Source organism: Panthera tigris, chromosome D2, assembly GCF_018350195.1.
Source record: "Panthera tigris isolate Pti1 chromosome D2, P.tigris_Pti1_mat1.1, whole genome shotgun sequence".
NCBI classification, from domain to species: Eukaryota; Metazoa; Chordata; class Mammalia; order Carnivora; family Felidae; genus Panthera; species Panthera tigris.
In genome coordinates this window covers 86,229,640-86,250,318 of record NC_056670.1, presented here as the reverse complement: position 1 = coordinate 86,250,318, position 20,679 = coordinate 86,229,640, and the positions used below count along the sequence as shown (strand labels likewise).

Genomic DNA, 20,679 nt, shown 5'->3' with positions numbered 1-20,679 from the left:
CCAGCGGGCAGCAGGGGAATGGAGTCACCCTCACGTGCACACGCACCACAGGGACACGTGTGGTCATCACAGACGAAGAGAGTGTCCGAACCGCCTTTAAAAGAAATCCGTCTGCACCTCAGCAACTTCTTACGAGACACGTCTCCAGAGGCGAGGGAAACAAAAGGAAAAACGAACTACTGGGACCTCGTCAAAATAAAAAGCTTCCGCAGAGCGAAGGAAACAAGCAGCAAAAGTAAAAGGCAACCGACGGAATGGGAGAAGATATGTGCAAACGACATAGCAGATAAAGGGTTAGTATCCAAAATCTATAAAAAACTTACCAAACTCAACACCCAAAAAACAAATAATCCGGTGAAGAAATGGGCAAAAGACATGAATAGACACTTCTCCAAAGACATCTCGATGGCCAACCGACACATGAAAACACGCTCCACATCACTCCTCATCAGGGAAATGCAAGTCAAAACCACAATGAGATACCACCTCATACCTGTCGGAATGGCTAAAATGAACAAGTCAGGAGACTCTGGATGCTGGCGAGGATGTGGAGAAACGGGAACCCTCTTGCACTGCTGGTGGGAATGCAAACTGGTGAGGCCGCTCTGGAGAACAGTGTGGAGGTTCCTCAAGAAACTAAAAACAGAACTATCCTACGACCCAGCAACTGCACTACTAGGTATTTATCCAAAGGATGCAAACATGCGGATTCAAAGGGGCACACGTTTATAGCAGTGCCATCGACAACAGTCAAATTATGGAAATTATGTCCATCGACTGATGAGTGGATAAAGAAGATGTGGTGTATATATATATATATATATATATATATATATATATACACACACTATGGAATATTAATTACTTGGCGATCAAAAAGAATGAAATCTTGCCATTTGCAATAATGTGGATGGAACCAGAGTGTATTATGCTAAGCAAGATAAGTCAATCAGAGAAAGACGAATATCACATGATTTCACTCATATGTGCAATTTGAGAAACACAGCAGATGAACATAGGAGAAGGGAAGGAAAAATAAAATAAAAACCAGAGAGGGAGGCAAACCATAAGAGGCTCTGGAATATGGAGAACAAACTGGGGTTCCTGGGGGGGGAGGTGGTTGGGGGATGGGCTAAATGGTGATGGGCCTCAAGGAGGACACTTGTTGGGACTAGCACTGGGTGGCGTATGGAAGTGAGGAACCACTAAATTCTCCTGAAATCGTTGTTACACTCTATGTTCACCCACTTGGATTGAAATAAAATTAAAAGTTAAAAAAAAAGAAAGAAATCCATCTGCAGAGTCACAGGAGACATCAACGCAACAGCCTTTTCCAGACACTGGGAGGCAGAAGAAAAATGGCGCTTTCTAGGTGGAAATAATTCGCAGCCTAGATTTTAACCCACTCAGATTTTGAGTCAAGTACGTGGGGAAGGAAAGCCATTTTTAGGCAGACAGGGACCCGGAATATATGTTTCCCACACGCCTGTTTGTGGGAAAGTCACTTGAAGGATATGCTCCAGAAAAACAAAGGAATAAACCAAACGAGAGAGAGATGTGGGATGCTTGGAATAATAAATACGTTCCAGAAAAGTTGTCACACTGTGCTGCTTGCTGGGAGGGCTCCCTGTCTGAACTGGAGCAGGACGGAGGGGGCTCTGGAGCGAGGGCAGGGAAGACAGAGGACCCGGGGTTAGGTTAGGAAGAGTAGAAAAGGCACGGTGCTAAATGAAAATCGTACAGTGGAGAAAAAGCCAGTGGGAAACTCTAGGAGACACAAAACATTTGCATTACCGTGGTGTTCACTGATACTTTAGTTTTGGGATTAACAGTTGTGGCTACTTCACAAAAGTGTTACCAGTTTTGGCAATTCAAAAGCCAAACGCTTTTGCCCAGAAGAGAGGAGAATGGCTGTGACAGCAGCCTCGCCTGAGAAGGTGAGCGGTCAGGTGTCACTTGCTGAGGGTCCACGAGATCTGAGCTGGTATAATGTTTTAAAGAATAAAGATAATAAATAGGGGGATTAAATTAATCCTGTAATCATCTATATTAATAAGTTGAGAAGAGGGCAAAAGGAGGGTCTGAGTAGTTTAAATTTTTAATTTTAAAGAGAGAGCATGCACAAGAGGGAGAGGGGCAGAGGGAGAGAGAATCTGAAATCTTGTTTTAAAATATCTATTTATTTATTTTGAGAGAGAGAGATAGAGAGACAGCGCGAGCAGCAGAGAGAGAGGGAGAGAGAGAATCCCAAGCAGGCTCTGTGCTGTCAGGGCAGAACCTGACAAGGGGCTCGATCTCACGACCGCGAGATCACAGCCTGAGCTGAAATCAGGAGTGATGCTCAACCGACTGAGCCACCCAGCAGCCCCAGGTCTGAGTAATTTAAACTTCATCTATCGTCGTAAGAATTCCACAGGTGATGTGTGCAGCTGATAACGTTGGGAAGTCAAGTTAGATGCCCAGTTTTAGAGGCAAGCATATGCCTACTAGAGGAGAGGGCTAAGCGTTTAGAAGTCATTCCCTGCAGGGAGCAGCGCTGCGAGCTGAGTAGAAGTAGCGATGCCTCCCCGTGTGCAGGTACCGTTTTGATAAAAATTCACAAGTTATTTTGAAAAGAGAAACTGCAAAGACATTCTTCTAGAAAGAGTCAGCACCTGAACGCTGCTGCATAGTCGTTCTGTTGTTGGGTTAAAAGTGCTTCACTGCTGGTGGCGAATACAATAAAAGAAGATAAAAATAGAAATTTATGCAAATGGTAATAGGGAAAGTGGAGGTACCATAAAAATGTAATTTCCGCCTCGACTTTTGAAAGCTCATTTATATAGCATCACTGCCCTCTAGCGGCAGCCGGAGTCACTGCACTCAGCGGGATTGCCCCTCATACCCGGGTCTGACTGTGGTTCTGACCGTTCATCCAGCCTCCTGGCTTGCTAGCTGTGTCCAGGCATGCTCCTGGGTGCTTGGCAGCTGGAGAGACACGGCCCCTGGTTCTGGAAGAGATGCCCACTTGATAGTGACCTTGCTGGCCACTCAGAACGTTGGACCTTGTGCCTGGTCAGGCAGGATACATGGTCACAGTCACATTCAGCCACATGGCACTCGCTGCAGATGATTCACTGTTTAAAGAAAATGACACGTATTTCAAATGTTTATGCTAATCTTTCCACTTTGCAATTTATAGGTAGAAACTCTAGTGTGGAATTGGTCACAAAGTAATTTTATAATAGCAATGCACAGTAATAGTAAATTTTTAGTTCTTGCTGAAAAATAGTACAGTTTCTAATCAGTATTTTCATCTCTGAGTGTTTAATTACCAGAATAATTTTCACATTCACACTATCAGTATAAAGGAACGTCCATTAATAAGAAATTTCATGCAGATCCTTAAAACAGACACAAAATAGATTCGTCTAATTCCAGATAGTCTAAGATTATTTGGGACATCTCTACTTTGTTCAACATTTTCATTTAACATAATCATCGATGTTGGGTCTTTATAGAAATCTATATAATATATACAATATATTTATGTAATTTATCAATAATTTATATATGTGTATATAATATTTATATCTTACATATAAATATGTAAGCTATTTAATATTATATTTATTGTATATTATATTTATCTATAAAATAAGTATATACTATATAATAAAATAAGTCATTTATAGAACATGTTTATTTATATGTAAAAGTCCCTTTTCCTACCATTTCTGGCCATTACACAGTAACAGTTACTATACTCTTGTGCTGTGAGAAAAAACGGTAAAGCTTGGCAAAATACATGAACCAATCATTGCCAAGCATTGGACAAAAGATGATCCAAAGAAGAGATTTCCGTAAAAGGGAACATCAAACGTGGCTGCACGTTCGCCCTTGCTTTCTGTGGGGTGGGGTTGGAGGGGTGTTCAAACGTCAGCATTGGGAAGCACAGCCCGGACAGAAGACATACTGGGACGAAACAAGGACCCGTGCCTGGGGCTACTGAGACAGCCGCATTTGTCAGATATGATGTGAGAAAAGAGATTACTGGACAGAGCACGTATGTTCCCAGGCACTGAGGTGTGATTTCTAAGCTGCAGAGAGATGCTGGAAGCCATCCGTGTTGAGGTGTTTGAATTGGCCAACCAGAGTCAACTTGCCAGGCGTTCAAAAAGACCGTACACCTTAGGAATAGGGCTGTAAGGGCCACTCTAGACTTACCCTACAAAAGCCTCATTCAAATCTTCATAGGATAAACTGAGGCACCAGTAAATTAACTGCCCGTCAGAATGAACCCCAACATCCCATTAAAGGAAGGCAGCAGCATCCGCACTCAACAATACAGCCCTTGCAGTGTCCAGCAGAAAATAAAAAAACTACCAGACGTATGGAAAAACAAGAAAGTGTTCTCCCATACCGGGAGAAAATACAGTCAATAGGATAGAAACAGTTAACAGACGCAGATATGACACAAAGTTTGAAATTAGAAGACAACAAATTTAAAACTTAAAACAGCTGTCATAAGTACAAGAAAGCATTTTTCCTGGAAAAATTAGTGTACAGGTGGGGGATTTCAACAAAGAAATGGAAACTGTAATACCTAAGTGGAAATTCCAGAACTAAAAAACACAACATCTGGAAATGTTTCGCTGGGAGAGCCTAACATCTGAATGCTGAAGAAGTGGTAAGTAACTGAATGCAGCTCAACGGAGTATTGAAACCAAAGCACAGGGAGAAAAGACAGAAAAGCAAAATGAACAGAACTCCAACGACACGTGGGGCAGAATCAAGTGGCCTAACCCAAGGGGAATAGGAGTCTCAGGACAGAGGCAGGAGAGGGAGGCAGAGAGACGTATATTTGAAGATAGAAGAGTTTACTTTTTTTCCAAATTGAGTTAAAAACATCAAGCCAGAGATCCAAGATTTTCAATGACTCCAAGCAGGATAAACACAAAGAAAACCACAGCTGTTTTCACCGTAGTCCCATTGCTGCCGGCCAAAGGCAAGAAATCATTGGAGAGAAGTCGGAAGGCAAACGGGTGCGTTGTGTGTAGGAAAGCAAGGGTGGGACTGCAGACTTCTCAGCAGAGACAACGTGGACTGCCTAACATTTTAAGGGTTAAAAAAGAAAAGAAACCTGTCAGTCTAGAATTCCTGTAAGAATAGCCTGCAAAAAATGAAGGCAAAATCAAGGCATACGATAAACTAAAGGTAAGGTAGGTAATCCATTCCTCGAAGAGATGCCAGAGGAACTTCTTCAGGCTCAGGGAAGATGACAGCAGGCGGAAACGTGGTTGACGAAGCCAGGAGAACGCCGAGGCGGTGAATGCGTGGGTGAGCACAAATGGCTCTCCCCCTCGGTTCTTAAACTCTTTAAAAGATTTTGCCTTTTTAAAACGGAAGTGCATCGCGTGGTGGGATTCTTAGTAAATACGCAAGTAAAACGCGTGACCGTGAGAACACAAGTGACGGGAATGAGGCACGTCACAGAATACTGCTCAGAGGTTTTCCCGCCGCCTGTGAAATGATACATTAACCCAAGCTACACTGTTAGTTAAGGGTGTACGTTATAATCCCTTGAGCAAGTACTGAAACAATAGTAAACAGAAGTAGAACTAAAAATCCAACAGGGGAGACAGAATGGAATGCTGAAAAGTCCTTCCGTTAGCCCAAATCAGGGAGGAAAGCCACAACACACGGGACAAACGAAAGCAAATGGAAGATTCCGCCCCCACCACACCGTGTGTGAACCAAGCGGAAGTGAGCCGTCACTCCAGTTAAAGAGCAGGGTTTATCCCACGGAACACAGGAAGCGTCTGAGACCCAGCCAGAGGCCATTTGAAGACACGCTCTTCAAAAATAAAGACTCAGGTGGCCCGTGGAGGGAGCCTGCCCAGGAACTGTGTGTATTTCTCTGGGAATAAATCCAGGGTCCCCCGAGCTGGGTGTTGGGGATCTGGTCCCCTCCAGCACGGGATCCCCCTCCCGGGGGCGATGTCTCCGCGTGTGTGGTGTTACCTATGCACAAGCCATGGCGAGGCCGGGGTAGTAAACGTTTAGGGAGAGGGTCCGGCATCCTTGACACAGCTTTGAGTCGAAACCGTACCGGACTGAGCTCCCGGCACAGAGCGGAGGCCCTCTGGGACCAGCACACGGGGGCGCAGGGAGCGGAGCCCCGTCGCTCCCGGCGGGGCTCGGCCCTGCTAGGAGGGGCTCGCTGTGCCCACCTTTTGCTGCTGCACAGAAAAACACTTCACAGATTCGTCATTTAACACGCCGGTTCGTGGTTCTGTGGGTTGAGTGCGCTCGGCCAGTTAGCTGCGGTTTGGGGGCTCGCACGAGGCTACTCTGGATGCCCCCAGGGCTTGTTCACCTCTCTGCACGGCACCTGTCTCCCCCGAAGAGCCCTCCTGCCCTCGTACTTCTCTGTCCCCAGGGTGGAGACTCAACTGGTGGCCGAGATGCTGAGCACCACAGCCTGCATCCAGGGCAGGAGCATCATGGAGAACCTGAAGGGCAGAAAGCAGCTGCGCCTGGCGGCCGCGAGGTCCTTCATGGAGAGCGCCAGGTGCGCCATGCCGGGCTAAGTGGCCAGGGTGACCGCGTGGGCTGTGGGCTCGGCGCGCGTGCTGCCTGTGGGAGGTAGACGGACCGCAGTGCCGTGGGGTGACGGGTACGGGGCTCAGTGGGGACTGCCACTAGGGCTGGCCCTCCTTTGTGACCCCGTGGCCGGGGCCATCTCGCCCCTTGCGGTCACATCCACTCCACCCCATGTTCGGGAGGCCCTTGGGCACGAGTGGGTCGCCACAGGCCCCATGGCCACCGGGGGGAGGGAGCGCCCGCGTCCGGGGTGCTCCGTGGCGCCCAGCCGTGCCCGCTGCCCGGTGAATCGAGAAGCTTCCCATGTCGCTCCTGCATCATTGGTGTCTACGCCGCTCCAGCCCAGGGATTGATTCCCTTTCAGGTTCGGGGGCATGGCGGGGAGCAGCGCCCTGGTGATGCTGGCTGTGAGGCAGTACTGGAACACCTGGCTCCCGCTCCTGTCCTCCGCGGCCAACAGGAGGAGAGCCAGGACTGTCGTACAGAGGCTCATCGGCATCATCAATAAGACAGAAGCGAAGAAGCAGGTGTGCCATGTGGGGCCACGGCGGGGCAGGCGTCCTCCGGAAAGGGAGGGCGAGATCCCCAGGGAAGACAGACCCCGGGGAGCCGTGGAAACCGGGAACACAAGGGCCAGCAGAGGAGGGGGCCCAGAGGACGGTGACGTCCCTGAAACCCGGCAGGGCAGACACGCAGACCTCTCTTTCCTCCTTCCTCCCCTCCGAGGGGACACTGACCGTTCCCCAGAAAGCCCCAGCAGGGGAGGGGAAAGGACAGAACAGTAGATTCAGATGGCCGAGGAAAACCACAGAAACCTCTGGGCCAGAGCCGAAGTCTCGGCCTGACTCCACCCCACGGGCGCCCGGTCGCCAGGGCGTGTGTGGTCTTGGTAAGTCACCGCCCGCGGCTGGCCCCCTCTGTTCACCTGGGCGCAGACCCGGCTTCAGAGGGCATGCGGAGGTCAGTGAGGGCTGTCCCGCCTGCTGACCACGTGTGTCCTGTGCCCCAGGACTCGGCTTCCCGTGGGGACTCCAGCACCTTTCCCGTCCGCCCAAGAAGGCCAGGCTCAGACCTAAACCTGCAGTTTTCAGCAGGGCCTTTTTCTAAGGGAAGGTCTGCAGGTCAAAGGCTTTGACAGACAGAGGTCCGTGGTCAGACGGTCTAGGGTAGAGCCCGTGGGCGGAGCTTCGTGGGCCCTCAGTCCGGGGCCCAGCAGAGCCCTCGGAGGCCGGCGGCCAGACGAGCTGTGGGAGGTTTGGGGGGACAGGACGAGATGGGGGAGGTTTGGGGGGCAGGACGAGATGGGGGAGGTTTGGGGGGACAGGACGAGCTGGGGGAGGTTTGGGGGGATAGGACGAGATGGGGGAGGTTTGGGGGGACAGGACGAGCTGGGGGAGGTTTGGGGGACAGGACGAGATGGGGGAGGTTTGGGGGACAGGACGAGCTGTGGGAGGTTTGGGGGGACAGGACGAGCTGGGGGAGGTTTGGGGGGCAGGACAAGCTGGGGGAGGTTTGGGGGGACAGGACGAGATGGGGGAGCCGCCCTCTGTGCTGATCCAGAGCCAGGCCTGTGGCAGGAGGGCCCACAGCTGTGCGTAAAATCCCCAAGACTGTCTCTGGTCGGGGAGACTGCTGTTCAAGAGACAGCAAGAAGAAAATTGAAAATCAGAGCCTCATAGAAGAGATTGGCTGATGCTTCCTATTTTCTTACAAAGATATTTATGACCTCTGATGGCCTAAGCCAGGGGTGGGCAACCCCCGCCCAGGGGCCAAATCTAGCCTGTCTCCTATATTTGTAAATAAAGTTTTATTGGGACGCAGCCATGCCTGATCATTTACACATTGTCTGTGGCTTGGCTACAACAGCAGAAGGGAGTGATTGTGACAGCGACCCTGTGACCCACAAAGCCAGAATTGCTTGCTCTCTGGCACTTTACAGAAAAAATTTGCCCAGCCCGGGTCTAGACATTTATAAAACTCACCTAAAGTTCAGTTCTTTCCGGTGGGCTTTTTAAAAAGTTGTGATCAAATATACTTAATATAATTACCATTTTAACCACTCAGAAGTATATAATTCAGTGACCTTAATTATATTTAGTGTCTTATGGCCATCACCAGGGTCTGTGCCAGGAACTTTTTCATCATCCCCAACAAGAACCGTCCCCATGGAACAACAGCCCCACTCTCATCTCTATGAATGGGAAGACTCTCTAGGTTCCTCACTGAACAGGAATCACGCAGCATTGGTCCTTCTGTGTCCGGTTTATTTCACTCGGCACGGTGTCATCAAGGTTCGTGTAGCAGGTGTCAGCATTTCCTTCTTTTTTGTGACCGAACAACGCTCCGTTGTGTGGACGGACACCATTTTGTTTATCCACTCGTCTGTTGCTGAACGTGATGGCTTCATCCTTTCCGCCGCTGTGAATAGTGCGGCTACGCACATGAGTGTGCGCATATGTTTGCGTCCCTGCTGTCAGTTCTTTTGAGTCCACACCTAGGAGCAGAACGGCTGGGTTATATGGCACTTCTGTGTTTAACCTTTGAAGGAAATGCAAAGCTGTTTTCCAAAGCAGATGCTCCATTATACATACCCACCAGCAGCGTTCCAATTTCTGCACATCCTGTCAACACTCGTTTCCGATTTAAAAAAAGCTTATACCCGTCCCAGTAGGTGTGAAGAGACCCCTCGTTGTGATTCTGATTTGTATTTCCCTGATGACAAATGATTTTGAGCATCTTTTCATGTGCTTATTAGTTATCCGCATATTTTCTTTGGAGAAATGTCTGTTCAAGTCCTTTGCCCATTTTTGGATTTTTGTTGTTGTTGTTGTTGTTGTTGTTGTTGTTGAATTGCAAGAGTTCTGTATATATTCTGGATATTAATTCTTTATCAAACATCAGATTTGCAGATTTTTTTCTCCCATTCATTTGATTGCCTTTTCACTCCCTTGATGGTATCCTTTGACACACAAAAGTTCTTAATCTTGACGAAGTTCAACTATATTTTTCTTTTTGCCTATGTTTTTGGTGTCACATCCATGGAGTCATTGCCAAATCCAACGTCATGAAGAATTTTTCCAATGTTTTCTTTACGAGTTTTATAGATTTAGCTCCTATGTTTCAGGTTTCCCCCACCCTCACTTTGAGTTAACTTTAGTATGTGGTGTAAGATAGGGGGACAGTTTTATTTCTTTGCCTGTGAAAATCGAGTTTTCCCAGCACCAGTTTTTTTTTTAATGTTTATTTAGTTTAGAGAGAGACAGAGTATGAGCAGGGGAGGGGCAGAGAGAGAGGAAGACACAGAATCCGAAGCAGGCTCTGGGCTCCGAGCTGTCATCACAGAGCCCGACACAGGGCTTGAACTCACAAACGGTGAGATCATGACCTGAGTCGAAGTCGGACGCTTCACCGATTGAGCCACCCAGGAGCCCCACCCAGCACCAGTTGCTGAAGAGTGTTCTTTGCCCGTTGTATGATCTTAGTGTCTTTGTCAAAAGTCATTCACCATGTATCTGAGAATTTATTTCTGGGCTCTCTGTTTTATTCCATTGGTCTATATGTCTGTCCTTGTGCCAGGATCACACTGATTCGATTCCTGTAGCTTTGTGGTAAATTTTGCAGTCAAGAATTGTGAGCCTTCCCACTTTATTAATCTTTTTTGAGGTTGTTCTGGCTACTTGGAGCCGCTTGCAATTCCACATGAATTTGGGGTTTGGCTTTTCCATTTCTTTGGAGAAGGGTGTTGGGATTTTGAGGGATCGTATTAAATCTATCGATCACTTTGGGTGCTGTGGACAGTTTAACATTTTTCCATCCATGAACAAGTGATGTCTTCCCATTCATACAGACCTTGTTCACTTTCTTTCAGCACAATGTTTTCATAGTTTTCAACATATATGTCTTTCACCTCTTTGCAAGCATTTAATTCTCTTAGGTGATGGTATAAATGAAATTGCTTTTTGTCTCAGCTCAGGCGGCCATAACAAAATGCTGGGTGCCTGGAGGGCTTAAACAGTGGAAATTTGTTTCTTACTCTTCTGGAGTCCGGGAGGAAGTCTAAGATCAGAGAGCCAGTAAGGCCAGGCCCTTGTTCCGTCTTGTATACATCTGCCTTCTTGCTCTCTCCTCGTTTGGGGGTGTGTGGAGATCAGCAAGGTCTCTGGTGTCTCATCTTATAAGGACACTAACGCCATCATGAGGACCCTACGTCATGACCTCATCTAATCCTAATTACCTCCTAAGAACCTCATCTCCAAATATCAGCGCACTGGGGATTAGGGCTTCTGCATGGGAATTTGGTAATGGAGGGACACAGTGAAGTCCACAGCACTTCCTGGTTTTGTTTTCAGACTGATCACTGCGGGTACATAGAAAAACAATTGATTGTTGTATTGTTGTGTCCTGCAACTTTGCTACATTCATTTATTTGCTCTAGTGGTTTTCTTGGGGATTCTTTGGGATTTTCTATACCTAGGATCGTATCATCTGTGAATAGGGACAGTTTTACCTCTTCCTTTCCAGTTTGGCTGGCTTTTATCCTGTTTTCTGTCTATTACTCTGGCTAGAATGTCCAGTAAAATGCTGAAACTCCCTCATCTTTTTCCCGATTTTAGCAGGAAGCTTCAGTTTTTCACTGTTGAGCACAACGTCGGCTATGGGTTGTTCATAAATACCTTTTATATGTTGAGCAATTTTCCTGTTATTCCTAGTTTTCTAAGATTTTATGATGAACAGTTGTTGGATTTTGTCAGATACCTTTTCTCCATCGGTTGAGATTATCGTGTGGTTTTTCTCCTTCATTCTGTTAATGTGCTGGATTAATTACACTGATCGGTCTTACGTGGAACCACCCTTGTATTCCTGGGAATACACGTGGTCATGGTGAATCATATTTTCACTATGCTGTTGGATTTGATTTGTTAAATTTTGTTGAGCATTTTTGCATCTATAGTCATAGAGTATTGTCTTGGTCTGTAATTTTCTTGTGATGTCTCTGTCTGGACTTGCTATCAAAGTAACGTTGGTGTCAGAATCGCGTCAGAATTGGCACGGAAGCATTTCCTCCTCTTCGGTTTTTGGAAGTTGAGGAGGGTTACTGCCAATTGTTCACATGTTTGGTAGAATCCACCCATGAGCCTTGCGTCCAGGACTTGTCTTTATTGGGAGATTTCTGATTACTGATTCAGTCTCTACTTGTTTAAGTTTGTTGACGTTTTCCATTTCTTATTGAGTTAGCTTGGGCAATTGTGTGTTTTAAAGTATTTTTCCATTTCTTCTAGATCTAATTTGTCAGTATGCGCTAGGCCAGAGCCTTCTCTTAGAATCCTTTTTATCTCTCCAAGGTCATAATAGTCCTACTTTCACATCTGATTTTATTTTTTTTTTTTATTTAAAAAAATGTTTTAACATTTATTCTTGAGAGAGACAGAGAGAGAACACGTGCACGCGCATGAGTCGGGAAGGGGCAAAGAGAGAGGGAGACACAGAATCCGAAGTAGGCTCCAGGCTCCGAGCTGTCAGCACAGAGTCAGGCGTGGGGCTCAAACCCGTGAACCGTGAGATCATGACCTGAGCTGAAGTCGGACGCTTAACCGACTGAGCCACCCAGGCGCCCCTATAAGTCTTTTCTAATGTGCTTTTGGTCCCGTTGATTTCAAGCTCTAACACTGATTTGGATGTGTTGCGTCATTAGAAAGGGTGCAGGCCGCGTGAGGCAGTCTCTGTGCATGTTCTCGTGTGCACTGGGGGGCCTTTCCTTAGGGGTGAGATGTGACTTCAGTGTTTGTGGCTTAGTGGTTCAGGAACTTGGCTTCCGTTTCTGTATTCAGATACTGAGGCAAATAAAAATCAAAATGGTGAAAGAATAAATTGCACCTTTGCGATATCTGCACGGTTTCTTTGCTTTCACCTTAGGGAAAAGGAAAAACACTGCTTCTGCACCAGTGGCCTACAGCGGACTTCCAAAGCGGAGGGACTCCCGAAGGGCATTTTCTCCCAGGTTTGTAGGCGCGAGACGCGGCCGCAGCACAGAGAAAGGGAGGTGCCGCGCGCTGTTATTCCTTGCACTAACGCACAGACCGCTTCATCACGACAGTAACGGCTCCTGTGTGACGGGCACAGAGTGCTGTTTGTGAACAACTTCCTGGAACCTGCACTTTGTGCGCAGGGAAACCGAAGCCCGGAAGGCCCCCTCGTCCGGCGCCTGGGTTCCGGGCAGGGCTCTGGGCGGGTGGTGGCCGTCTCTGTGGTGGCCGCCGGGAGGCCCAGCCTCTGGGTCACTCTGGCAGATAAGTCGTGTTCTTGTACTTCCAAAGCCAACGTAGAGACAGACTCCTGCAAAGCAGAAGCAAAACACAAACTGAACTTAGAACAGTAAGACCGTATTTAAGAATTCATGTTTAAAGAAAGAAAATGATGATTAACCGCTAAAACATCATCATTCCTGTTACTGTAAGGTCTCAGTGTGTACTGGGGGCGTAAATGCTGGGGGCTGGGGCAGCGGGCCCCCTCCCCGAGTACTGCGTGTCTGTTGGGTGATAAAGTTGATTTAAGATAATGAGCAGACAGTAGGACCGTGTGTGATTGAAGAGTGCGTTGAGCACCACGCTCCAGACGGCAGCCCGGGCCGCGGATCGAGGCTCCTGGTGGAGTATGGGGGGGGGGGGGGGGGCTGTGCAGGCCCCGCCCACGCTGAACTCCACACACCGAAATGATCAAATAGGTCAGTTTACTAGTAGCGAAAAAGGCAGATTGTAGGGGGAAGATCGGAAAGTACGATTGAGCCAAGCAGGTGTTTCGTGGGAAGATTACTTCTTAAAGTGAGTCAGTGAGTAACTTCTGTGATACGCAGGCGTGTTGGTCAGGACGGGCCGTGCTGTGGGAACAGACTCAGGCGAGCGCCCAGAGGCTTGACTCCGCACAGCACTTTCCTCCCTGGTGGCGACCCCACCCCGAGGCCCCGCCCGGAAGGACCTGCGGGGAAGGGGTGGAGCAGGAGGGGGCCCGGCGCACAGGCCCCCCGACGACAGCTGCAGTGCCTGAGGGGAGGGACTGGACCGGAAGAGCGGTGGACGGTCCAGAGCCGTGACGGTGACGGTGACAGTGACCGTGAGGGCAGACCAGGGAGGATGTTGCTCCTTGGCACAGATCAAAGAAATGCAGAGCCAAGGGCAGGACCTGAGCCAGTCGGGACTGAAATGGCAGACGCTGGCGGTCCTCGCCGCCCCACCGTGAGGCCCCCGAGCTGATCGGGGTCGACCGGCTTACCCAGTCACGTGCCTGAATCCACCTGCTCCTGGGTGTGGACGCAGGGACACCTGTGTCCTGAGATCCCAGCACTGGCGGTGCAGAGGCCACGCAGGTCCCGGGCAGTGTGTGCTGTGCTGGCCGTGTGGCCGTGTGTGTGGCCGGGTCCTTGGGCCTGCTCTCCCGGCTGCTCTGACATCCAAACAGGACAAGAAGGCTACACGGTCACCCATGTAAACTATTGCCGCTGAGGGCCCCGTACCCGCGACCGGGCCTCTGCTTACACGGGACAGGGGGGCGCTGAAGCTGGGCGGCGCAGTGGCACGGTTGGCGGCAAGTCAACAGGAAGGCGTGGTCTCCGTCCATCGGCCCGATGCCGCCACCTGCCGGGCCTGGCCAGCAGCCACGCCCGGCAGTGCGGGTCAGGGCTTTCCAGAAAGGATTCTTCTTCCCTCACGAGGTAGAAAAGTAACGGGAGTCCGAAACAGAGACAGGGCTCGGAAAACCAAAAGTCTGAGCCAGCTCAGGTGTGGAGGGTGTGGAGGCCCGGCCGGAGAGGGGGTGGGGGCGCTCGGGAGGCACCCCTCGAAGGTGAGCCACGCGGAGGCAGGAAGAGCAGTGGGGCAGCCCGGGGGACAGCGAGCCCCTCGCGAGCCTCTTCGGCGCGGCCGGTCCTAAAGGACTGCTGTCGTGCGGCCCTGCCCCCCCTTCCCCCGCGACCCGACAGCTGTCGCGTTGGCCCGGGGGTCGTTGTCAGGCCCGCGGGGTCGCCGATGCACGCGACAAACCGGGCGCACGCCGCCCTCAGGGACGTCCGCGGCCTCCGGGCTCTCACGTGGTGCCGAGAGCCCTCCCTGTGGCGCCCCGAGGCCCGCGGGTCGGGGCGGCCTGGAGCTGCCCCTTCTCGGAGCCCCGAGCACCTCTCCTGCCGCAGGTGCCGAGGACGACCTGACGCTGCGCGCCGCGCTCTACGGCCTGCTCTTTCACTGCCACGCGGACCGCGGCGACTGGGAGGGGGGCCTCAAGGTGCTGGACGAGGCTGTGCGGGTGCTGCCGAGGACAGCCCACCGCCTGTGAGCGCTCCCCCCTCCCGGGCACCCCGTCCCCCCCTCCCTCCCGCCCCGCCGGGGGCCCCCCCACCTGCATCTGCCCCCCTGCCCCACCCTCCCATCTCCACTGGCGACTCCGTTTCCCCTCTGGGAATTCAACACAAGAAGGGAGGGGACTTAAAACACACACAAGTCATGACAAAGGAAAACACAACCCAAAAACCCCCAGGTAACTCAGGTTCCGTCTTGTTTTGTCTCTGTAAGTAGGAAAATGGACAAACATTTCTTAGTTTTGGGTGCCTTCTATATATTTAATTGTTTACCGTTCAGTTCAAGCATTAATTTCTCTCTTTTGCTTTTTTTTTTTAAGCCTAATTTTCAAACACATGGTCATCGTGAAGGCCAAACTTGGCCAGAATTTTACGATGGAAATACAGAAATTCAAAGATGAAAGTGAAGATTACTTGGCACACATGTGGCACCGTCTGGCCTTGAACTCCAGGAGTGTGCATGGCGAGCTGACCTGCTATCACAACGCCATCCAAGCCCTACAGGTCTGCCTGGGTGCTCGCGACGTCAGCCTCTCAGTTGTAGATGCGGGCCCGAGGAGGGAGGCCTGGGGAACCCCTGGCCCAGCGGAGGCGTGGGGCGCAGCCACAGGGAGGGGACGCGCCCTTCTGACGAGCGCAGGGCAGCAGGCAGACAGACCCCTGTCTTCCGTGGCACCTTCCAGCGTGGAGGGAGAGGCCCTGCGTGGGTGCAGCGCCCGCATTGCTGCCCCGGGGGACGGTCGTGGGGGAGGGGGTGAGGCCCGCAAAGAGGGGGTGCCCGAGGCCGGACCGGGCACAGAGGAGCAGGCTGTGTCGCCTTCTGCGATTCGGGGGTCTCGGGCTCTCTCCCCACGACGAGAATCACGGCAGACATTCGTCTCCATGCACCTGGAGTGAAGCAGGGCAGGTTTGGGGAGGGGACGGCGCCTCCACGTGGCCCCACGGCCGGTGGGGGCTCTGCTGGGGGACAAAGCCGCCCCTCAGTCACGGCCCCGGGCTTGTCCTGAGGACACCACCAGCGCCAGGTAACTGACGGGGCTTTTCTGTTACTCGGAGTGTCTCTCATGGAGCAAATCCTGCCGTGAGGTTTGTCGACGGGGCCAGGGGTGCTGTGTCCCTCGGGAAGGAGTTAGCTGGGGACTGGTCAGGACGCTGCTCTGGGTCCAAACACAGGCTCTGTGTGGTCAGCGCTGAGCGGCCAGTGAAGAGGCTCCTGGGACCTAGGTCCCCACCGGGCTCAAAGGGACCAGGCAGTGTGGACCCCACCCTGCAGGGAAAGGCTTCCCCGGCACCAGGCTCCTTGCAAAGGCTGTCTGTCCCCACCGACCCCAAGTCCCCTCGTTCCTCGTTTCTGGTTTCTTGGGGTGCAAGGTGTATCTTCACGAACTCACAGGGTCACGTAGCCATCACTGCCATCGGTCTGAGGACGCTTCACCACCACCCAGAAAACCTGGCCCATTAGCACCCGTCCCCTCACCCACCGCCGGCCGGCAGTCCGCTTTCTGTCTGTGTGGGTTTGTCTGTTTTGCATGTGTCGCACAAGATGTGTCCTTTGTGCCTGGCGTCTTTCATCTGGCATAACGCGTCCAGGCTGTCTTGGGTTATGGCCGTGTCCGAGCTTCACCCATTTCTCTGGCTGGTAAGGATCCACTGTGTGCAGACGTTGTCAGGTAACGTTTTGTTGACGGGTGTGCGTGTTGTTCCCAAGTTTAGCTCTTGTGAATGACGCTGCACGGACGCCCCGTTCGTGTCTCCCGGGCACAGACCTAGCAGTGTATGCAAGGTGCCCGGGGAGCTCTACTGGACCTTCCGAGGGGCGGTCACGGCTCTCCAGAGCTCTTTCCCACCAGCAGTGGCGAGGGCCCCAGTGTGGCCGCGTCCTGGCCCTCACCGCCCCCTGGCTTTCTGACCTAGTGTCCTGGGGGAGACGGTGCTGTCCCATTGTGGTTTGACTTGTGCTTCCCGGGTGACTCACACATGTGTGTATTTTCTTTTTCTTTCTTTTTTAATGTTTATTTATTTATTTATTTATTTATTTTTAATGTTTATTTATTTTTGAGAGAGAGAGAAAAAGCACGAGTGGGGGAGGGGCAGGGAGAGAGGGAGACAGAGGATCCAAAGCAGGCTCTGGGCTCTGTGCTGATAGCAGAGATCCTGATGCGGGGCTTTAACTCACAAACTGTGAGATTGTGACCTGAGCCGAAGTCAGATGTTTAACCAACTGAGCCCCCCAGGTGCCCCCCTTTTTTAATTTATTTTTTAGAGAGAGAGAAAGCAATGTATTTTCATGCATGTATTGGCCATTTGTCTATCTTTTTAGCCTGAAAAAAAATTTTTTTAATGTTTATTTACTTTTTGAGAGAGAGAGAGAGAGACAGAGACAGAGGTGTGAGCGGGGGAGGGGCAGAGAGAGGGAGACACGGAATCCGAAGCAGCTCCAGGCTCCGAGCTGTCAGCACAGTGGCTCTCGAACCCACAAACTGAACCGTGAGATCGTGACCTGAGCTGAGAAGTACGACGCTTAACCGACAGGTGCCCCCTGTCTATCTTTTTCAGAGAAATGTCTATTGAGATTCTTTGTCCATTTTTTAATTTAGTTGTTTGTCTTTTTATTGTTGAGTTGTAGGACTTCCTCATGTGTCCTGGGCACAACCTCTGATGAGATAGGAGATTCATAAATGTGTGTTGTCTTTTCAAGCGCTTTTCACTTTGTTGGTGATGCGTTTATAGCACAAACGTGTGTAGTTTTGATGAAGTCCACTCTGTTTCTTTTGTTGCTTGTGTTTATGGACTGTGTCCCCGGAGCCATCTCATAGTCCAAGGTCACGAAGATCCACTCCTGTATTTGTTGTAACGGCTTCATTGTTTCAGCTCTTACATTCAAGTCTTGGATCCATTTTGAGTTATACTTTGTGACTGGTGTGAGCGTGAGGGCGCCCCGTTTTCCCAACACCATTCGTTGAGAAGATGGTGTCCGTCATAAACCCCACCCAGGCTCTGGCACCCCCCAGCTCCCTTGCAAAGCTCTTGCCAAGCCCCCAAGACCGCCGTGGGCACCCTGAGGCCCCCCCCTCCCCGACCTGCCCCTGCCCTGACTGGCTTCCTTCTCTGGGCTCCCAGGTCCCCCTGCCTCCCAGCCCAGCCACCCCCCCCCCGCCACCGCCAACCACTTAATGGGGAGAGGGCGGGACTCAGGGCTCCGATCCCTCCATCCACGACTCCCCTCCCACCCCCGCCAGTGATCTCAACCAGAGCCAAACCCCACCTCTACCCTGAGTCTCCTCACAACTTCGTGTCTGGCCTGGACCCCCCTCCAACCTCACCTCCCATGACCCGTCGCCCGTCCCCCTCTGTCTTCTTGCGTGCCAGCCCGACACCCAGAATCAAACGCCTGCTCCTCAGCGCCACCCTCCTCTGTCCTGCCTTTCCCAGCCCGCGGATGGCGGCCCCCCCGGCCTGGGTGTCAGGCGAGGTCTGTGGGGTTGGGGCGAGCGTGCGGGGCCCTGCAGGTGGACCAGACATCAGTTGGGCTGTCTCTGCTCCAGGAGGGGTGGGAAGCGGCAGCCCTGTCCCTCGTGCAGTGAGTTTCGACTCACTTTGTGCGGGGTTCTGGGGCTGCATGCTGGATGGAACAGCCTTCTTCCCTGACCCCGGAGCCCTGGGTAACCACAGACCCGTCCAGAGAAAGCCTCGCATACACATTTGAATGAGTGCCCGGGGAGGCACAAAGCTGAGCACAGACCGAAGGCAGGCAGACTCAGGAGGGCCGGCGGGCGCCCGCAGCGGGGTGGGAAGGGGGCCCGGAGACTGCCCGGCTTTGGTCTCGTGACAAGACCGTCAGCAACGGAAAGGTTGTGCACGAGTGTGGACGGCGTTGGGTCCCATCAGAGGATCCCGCGCCGCGAAGGTGGGTTGAGAGCCCTCCGCCCGCTTGCGGCGATGCGCTCAGTCCCAGCGTTTGGGACCCTGAGGAGTGAACACATACCCCTTCTGGCCTTTTTGTTTAATCCCAAAGAAGCCGGAGAGTGACTGGCAAAAAGTAGAATACATCCTGGAATTCAGCGAGTGGCTGTATGACAAACAGTTTCCCATGGAGGACGTAACTTTCCACCTGACGTGGGCGATTCACATCCTGCTGGCGATGACACCTGCCAGGGACGCCCCTGAGCTGGCAGGTGAGGGTGGGCTCGGACGCCCCTCAGTGGTTATCTGCTCTGGTTCACGGTCAGCTGCTCAGTGCGCAGGGCCACGCCCTCCCCGTGGCACCGGGGCGCTTGGGTGGGGGGCTCCCTCCTGCCTGGGACGGGCGTGTCCTCAAGGCCCCCACCGGGACCTGCAGCCCCCAGCGGGCAGCCCTATGGTCCGCTGGCTGGGGGAGGAGCCCTGGACGCCCGTGCCCCCAGGTGCCCTTCAGAAGGGCCCACGCCATCCGAGCATGGACATGCTCATGGCCGTGGGCACCCCTGTCTTGCAGAGGAACAGCTGCCCACTCAGACAGCCCCTGAAAGTCCAGTGTCCGAGGCTGCAGGGACAGTCTCCTTGGAGAAGCTTTGGAACGTGAGGCAGCTGGAGGCCCTGGCCCGCACCTACACCCTGCTGGCCCTGATGGTGTCCCCGAGCGCGGCCAGCTACCAGGACTACTGCCTCATGGCCTACACGTTCCTCAAGCGCATCTGGCAGGTGAGGCACGAGGCTGCTCCCTCCTGGGTCCCCAGCTCTTGACGGGAGTCCGAGCCTCTCCCTGTAGCCCGTGGGCCTCACCTGCTCGAGAAACCCCTCAAGGAAGGCCCGCTCCGGTGGCCAAGGCCACTCGTCTCCGAAACCCACCCAGCACCCTTGTCCGTCCGCCCAGAAGTTCCCCGGCGGGGGTGCCCGCAGCCCGTGCAAATGGAGCGGCCGGCTGGCCCATGTTTGCATCTCCCTGCCCCTCGGTGGCCCAGGCACAGCAATCCTGAGCTGCCCTGCCGCTGGGCTTCCAGAACCTTCTGTGCACGGCCTGTCCCTACCATCTCTTTACAGGGCCCCCCACCCGGGGAAGCTCTTGGAGCCTCTGGTTCTTGAGGACCTCCTGCGGGCAGTACCCGCCCCCCTCAGAAATGTGCTGGGAACCTTGGCTGCGGGAAGGACGGGCGGGACTGGGAAAGCAGTCTTCAAGATGCCCCAGCCCACTGTCCCACCACCCATCAAACAAGGATTCTTTATGCTTCTTTTAGGAGAACTGCTAAAAGTTATGTGTGTTCTATTTTTTAATTTTTTTTTAATGTTTTTTTATTTATTTTTGAGACAGAGAGAGAGCATGAGCAGGGGAGGGGCAGAGAGAGAGGGAGACACAGAATCCGAAGCAGGCTCCAGGCTCTGAGCTGTCAGCACAGAGCCTGACGCGGGCTGGAACCCACAAACCGCGAGATCGTGACCTGAGCTAAAGTCAGACGCTTAACCGACTGAGACACCCAGGCTCCCCAAAGTTATGTGTGTTCTTAATTAGAGACATGAACTCACTTCACAGAGCTGACAAGCCCTCCTTGGAGGTCAGCCCCGTGTCCCCACCGCGCCCGCATCCTGGAGGCCAAATGTTCCACTCACCAAGGGATGCTGCGGTAACCCGTGCGCAGGTCGGGCTCACCGACGTGGCCCTGGCGCACGAGTGGCATGAGGTTGCCACTCAGAGCGTTAGGACCACTGGCCGCCCTCAGATCTGAGCGTGTGCGGGGGCGTGTTCACGGCTGTTCCTCATGTTGCAAATCTGGATT

General features: G+C 52.2%; 1 protein-coding gene across 4 annotated transcripts in view; it reads left to right on the top strand.

The window, feature by feature from the left end:
* The window catches only part of CFAP46 (cilia and flagella associated protein 46), a 95,315-nt gene that overhangs the window by 32,596 nt on the left and 42,040 nt on the right, over positions 1–20,679 (top strand). For all 4 annotated transcript variants that reach the window (XM_042960133.1, XM_042960132.1, XM_042960134.1 and 1 more), the window contains exons 23-29: positions 6,422–6,553; positions 6,950–7,112; positions 12,499–12,583; positions 14,765–14,903; positions 15,250–15,433; positions 18,945–19,104; positions 19,404–19,609. In XM_042960133.1, the coding sequence (XP_042816067.1) occupies positions 6,422–6,553; positions 6,950–7,112; positions 12,499–12,583; positions 14,765–14,903; positions 15,250–15,433; positions 18,945–19,104; positions 19,404–19,609 (1,069 nt within the window). The remainder of the gene's footprint in view (positions 1–6,421; positions 6,554–6,949; positions 7,113–12,498; positions 12,584–14,764; positions 14,904–15,249; positions 15,434–18,944; positions 19,105–19,403; positions 19,610–20,679) is intronic.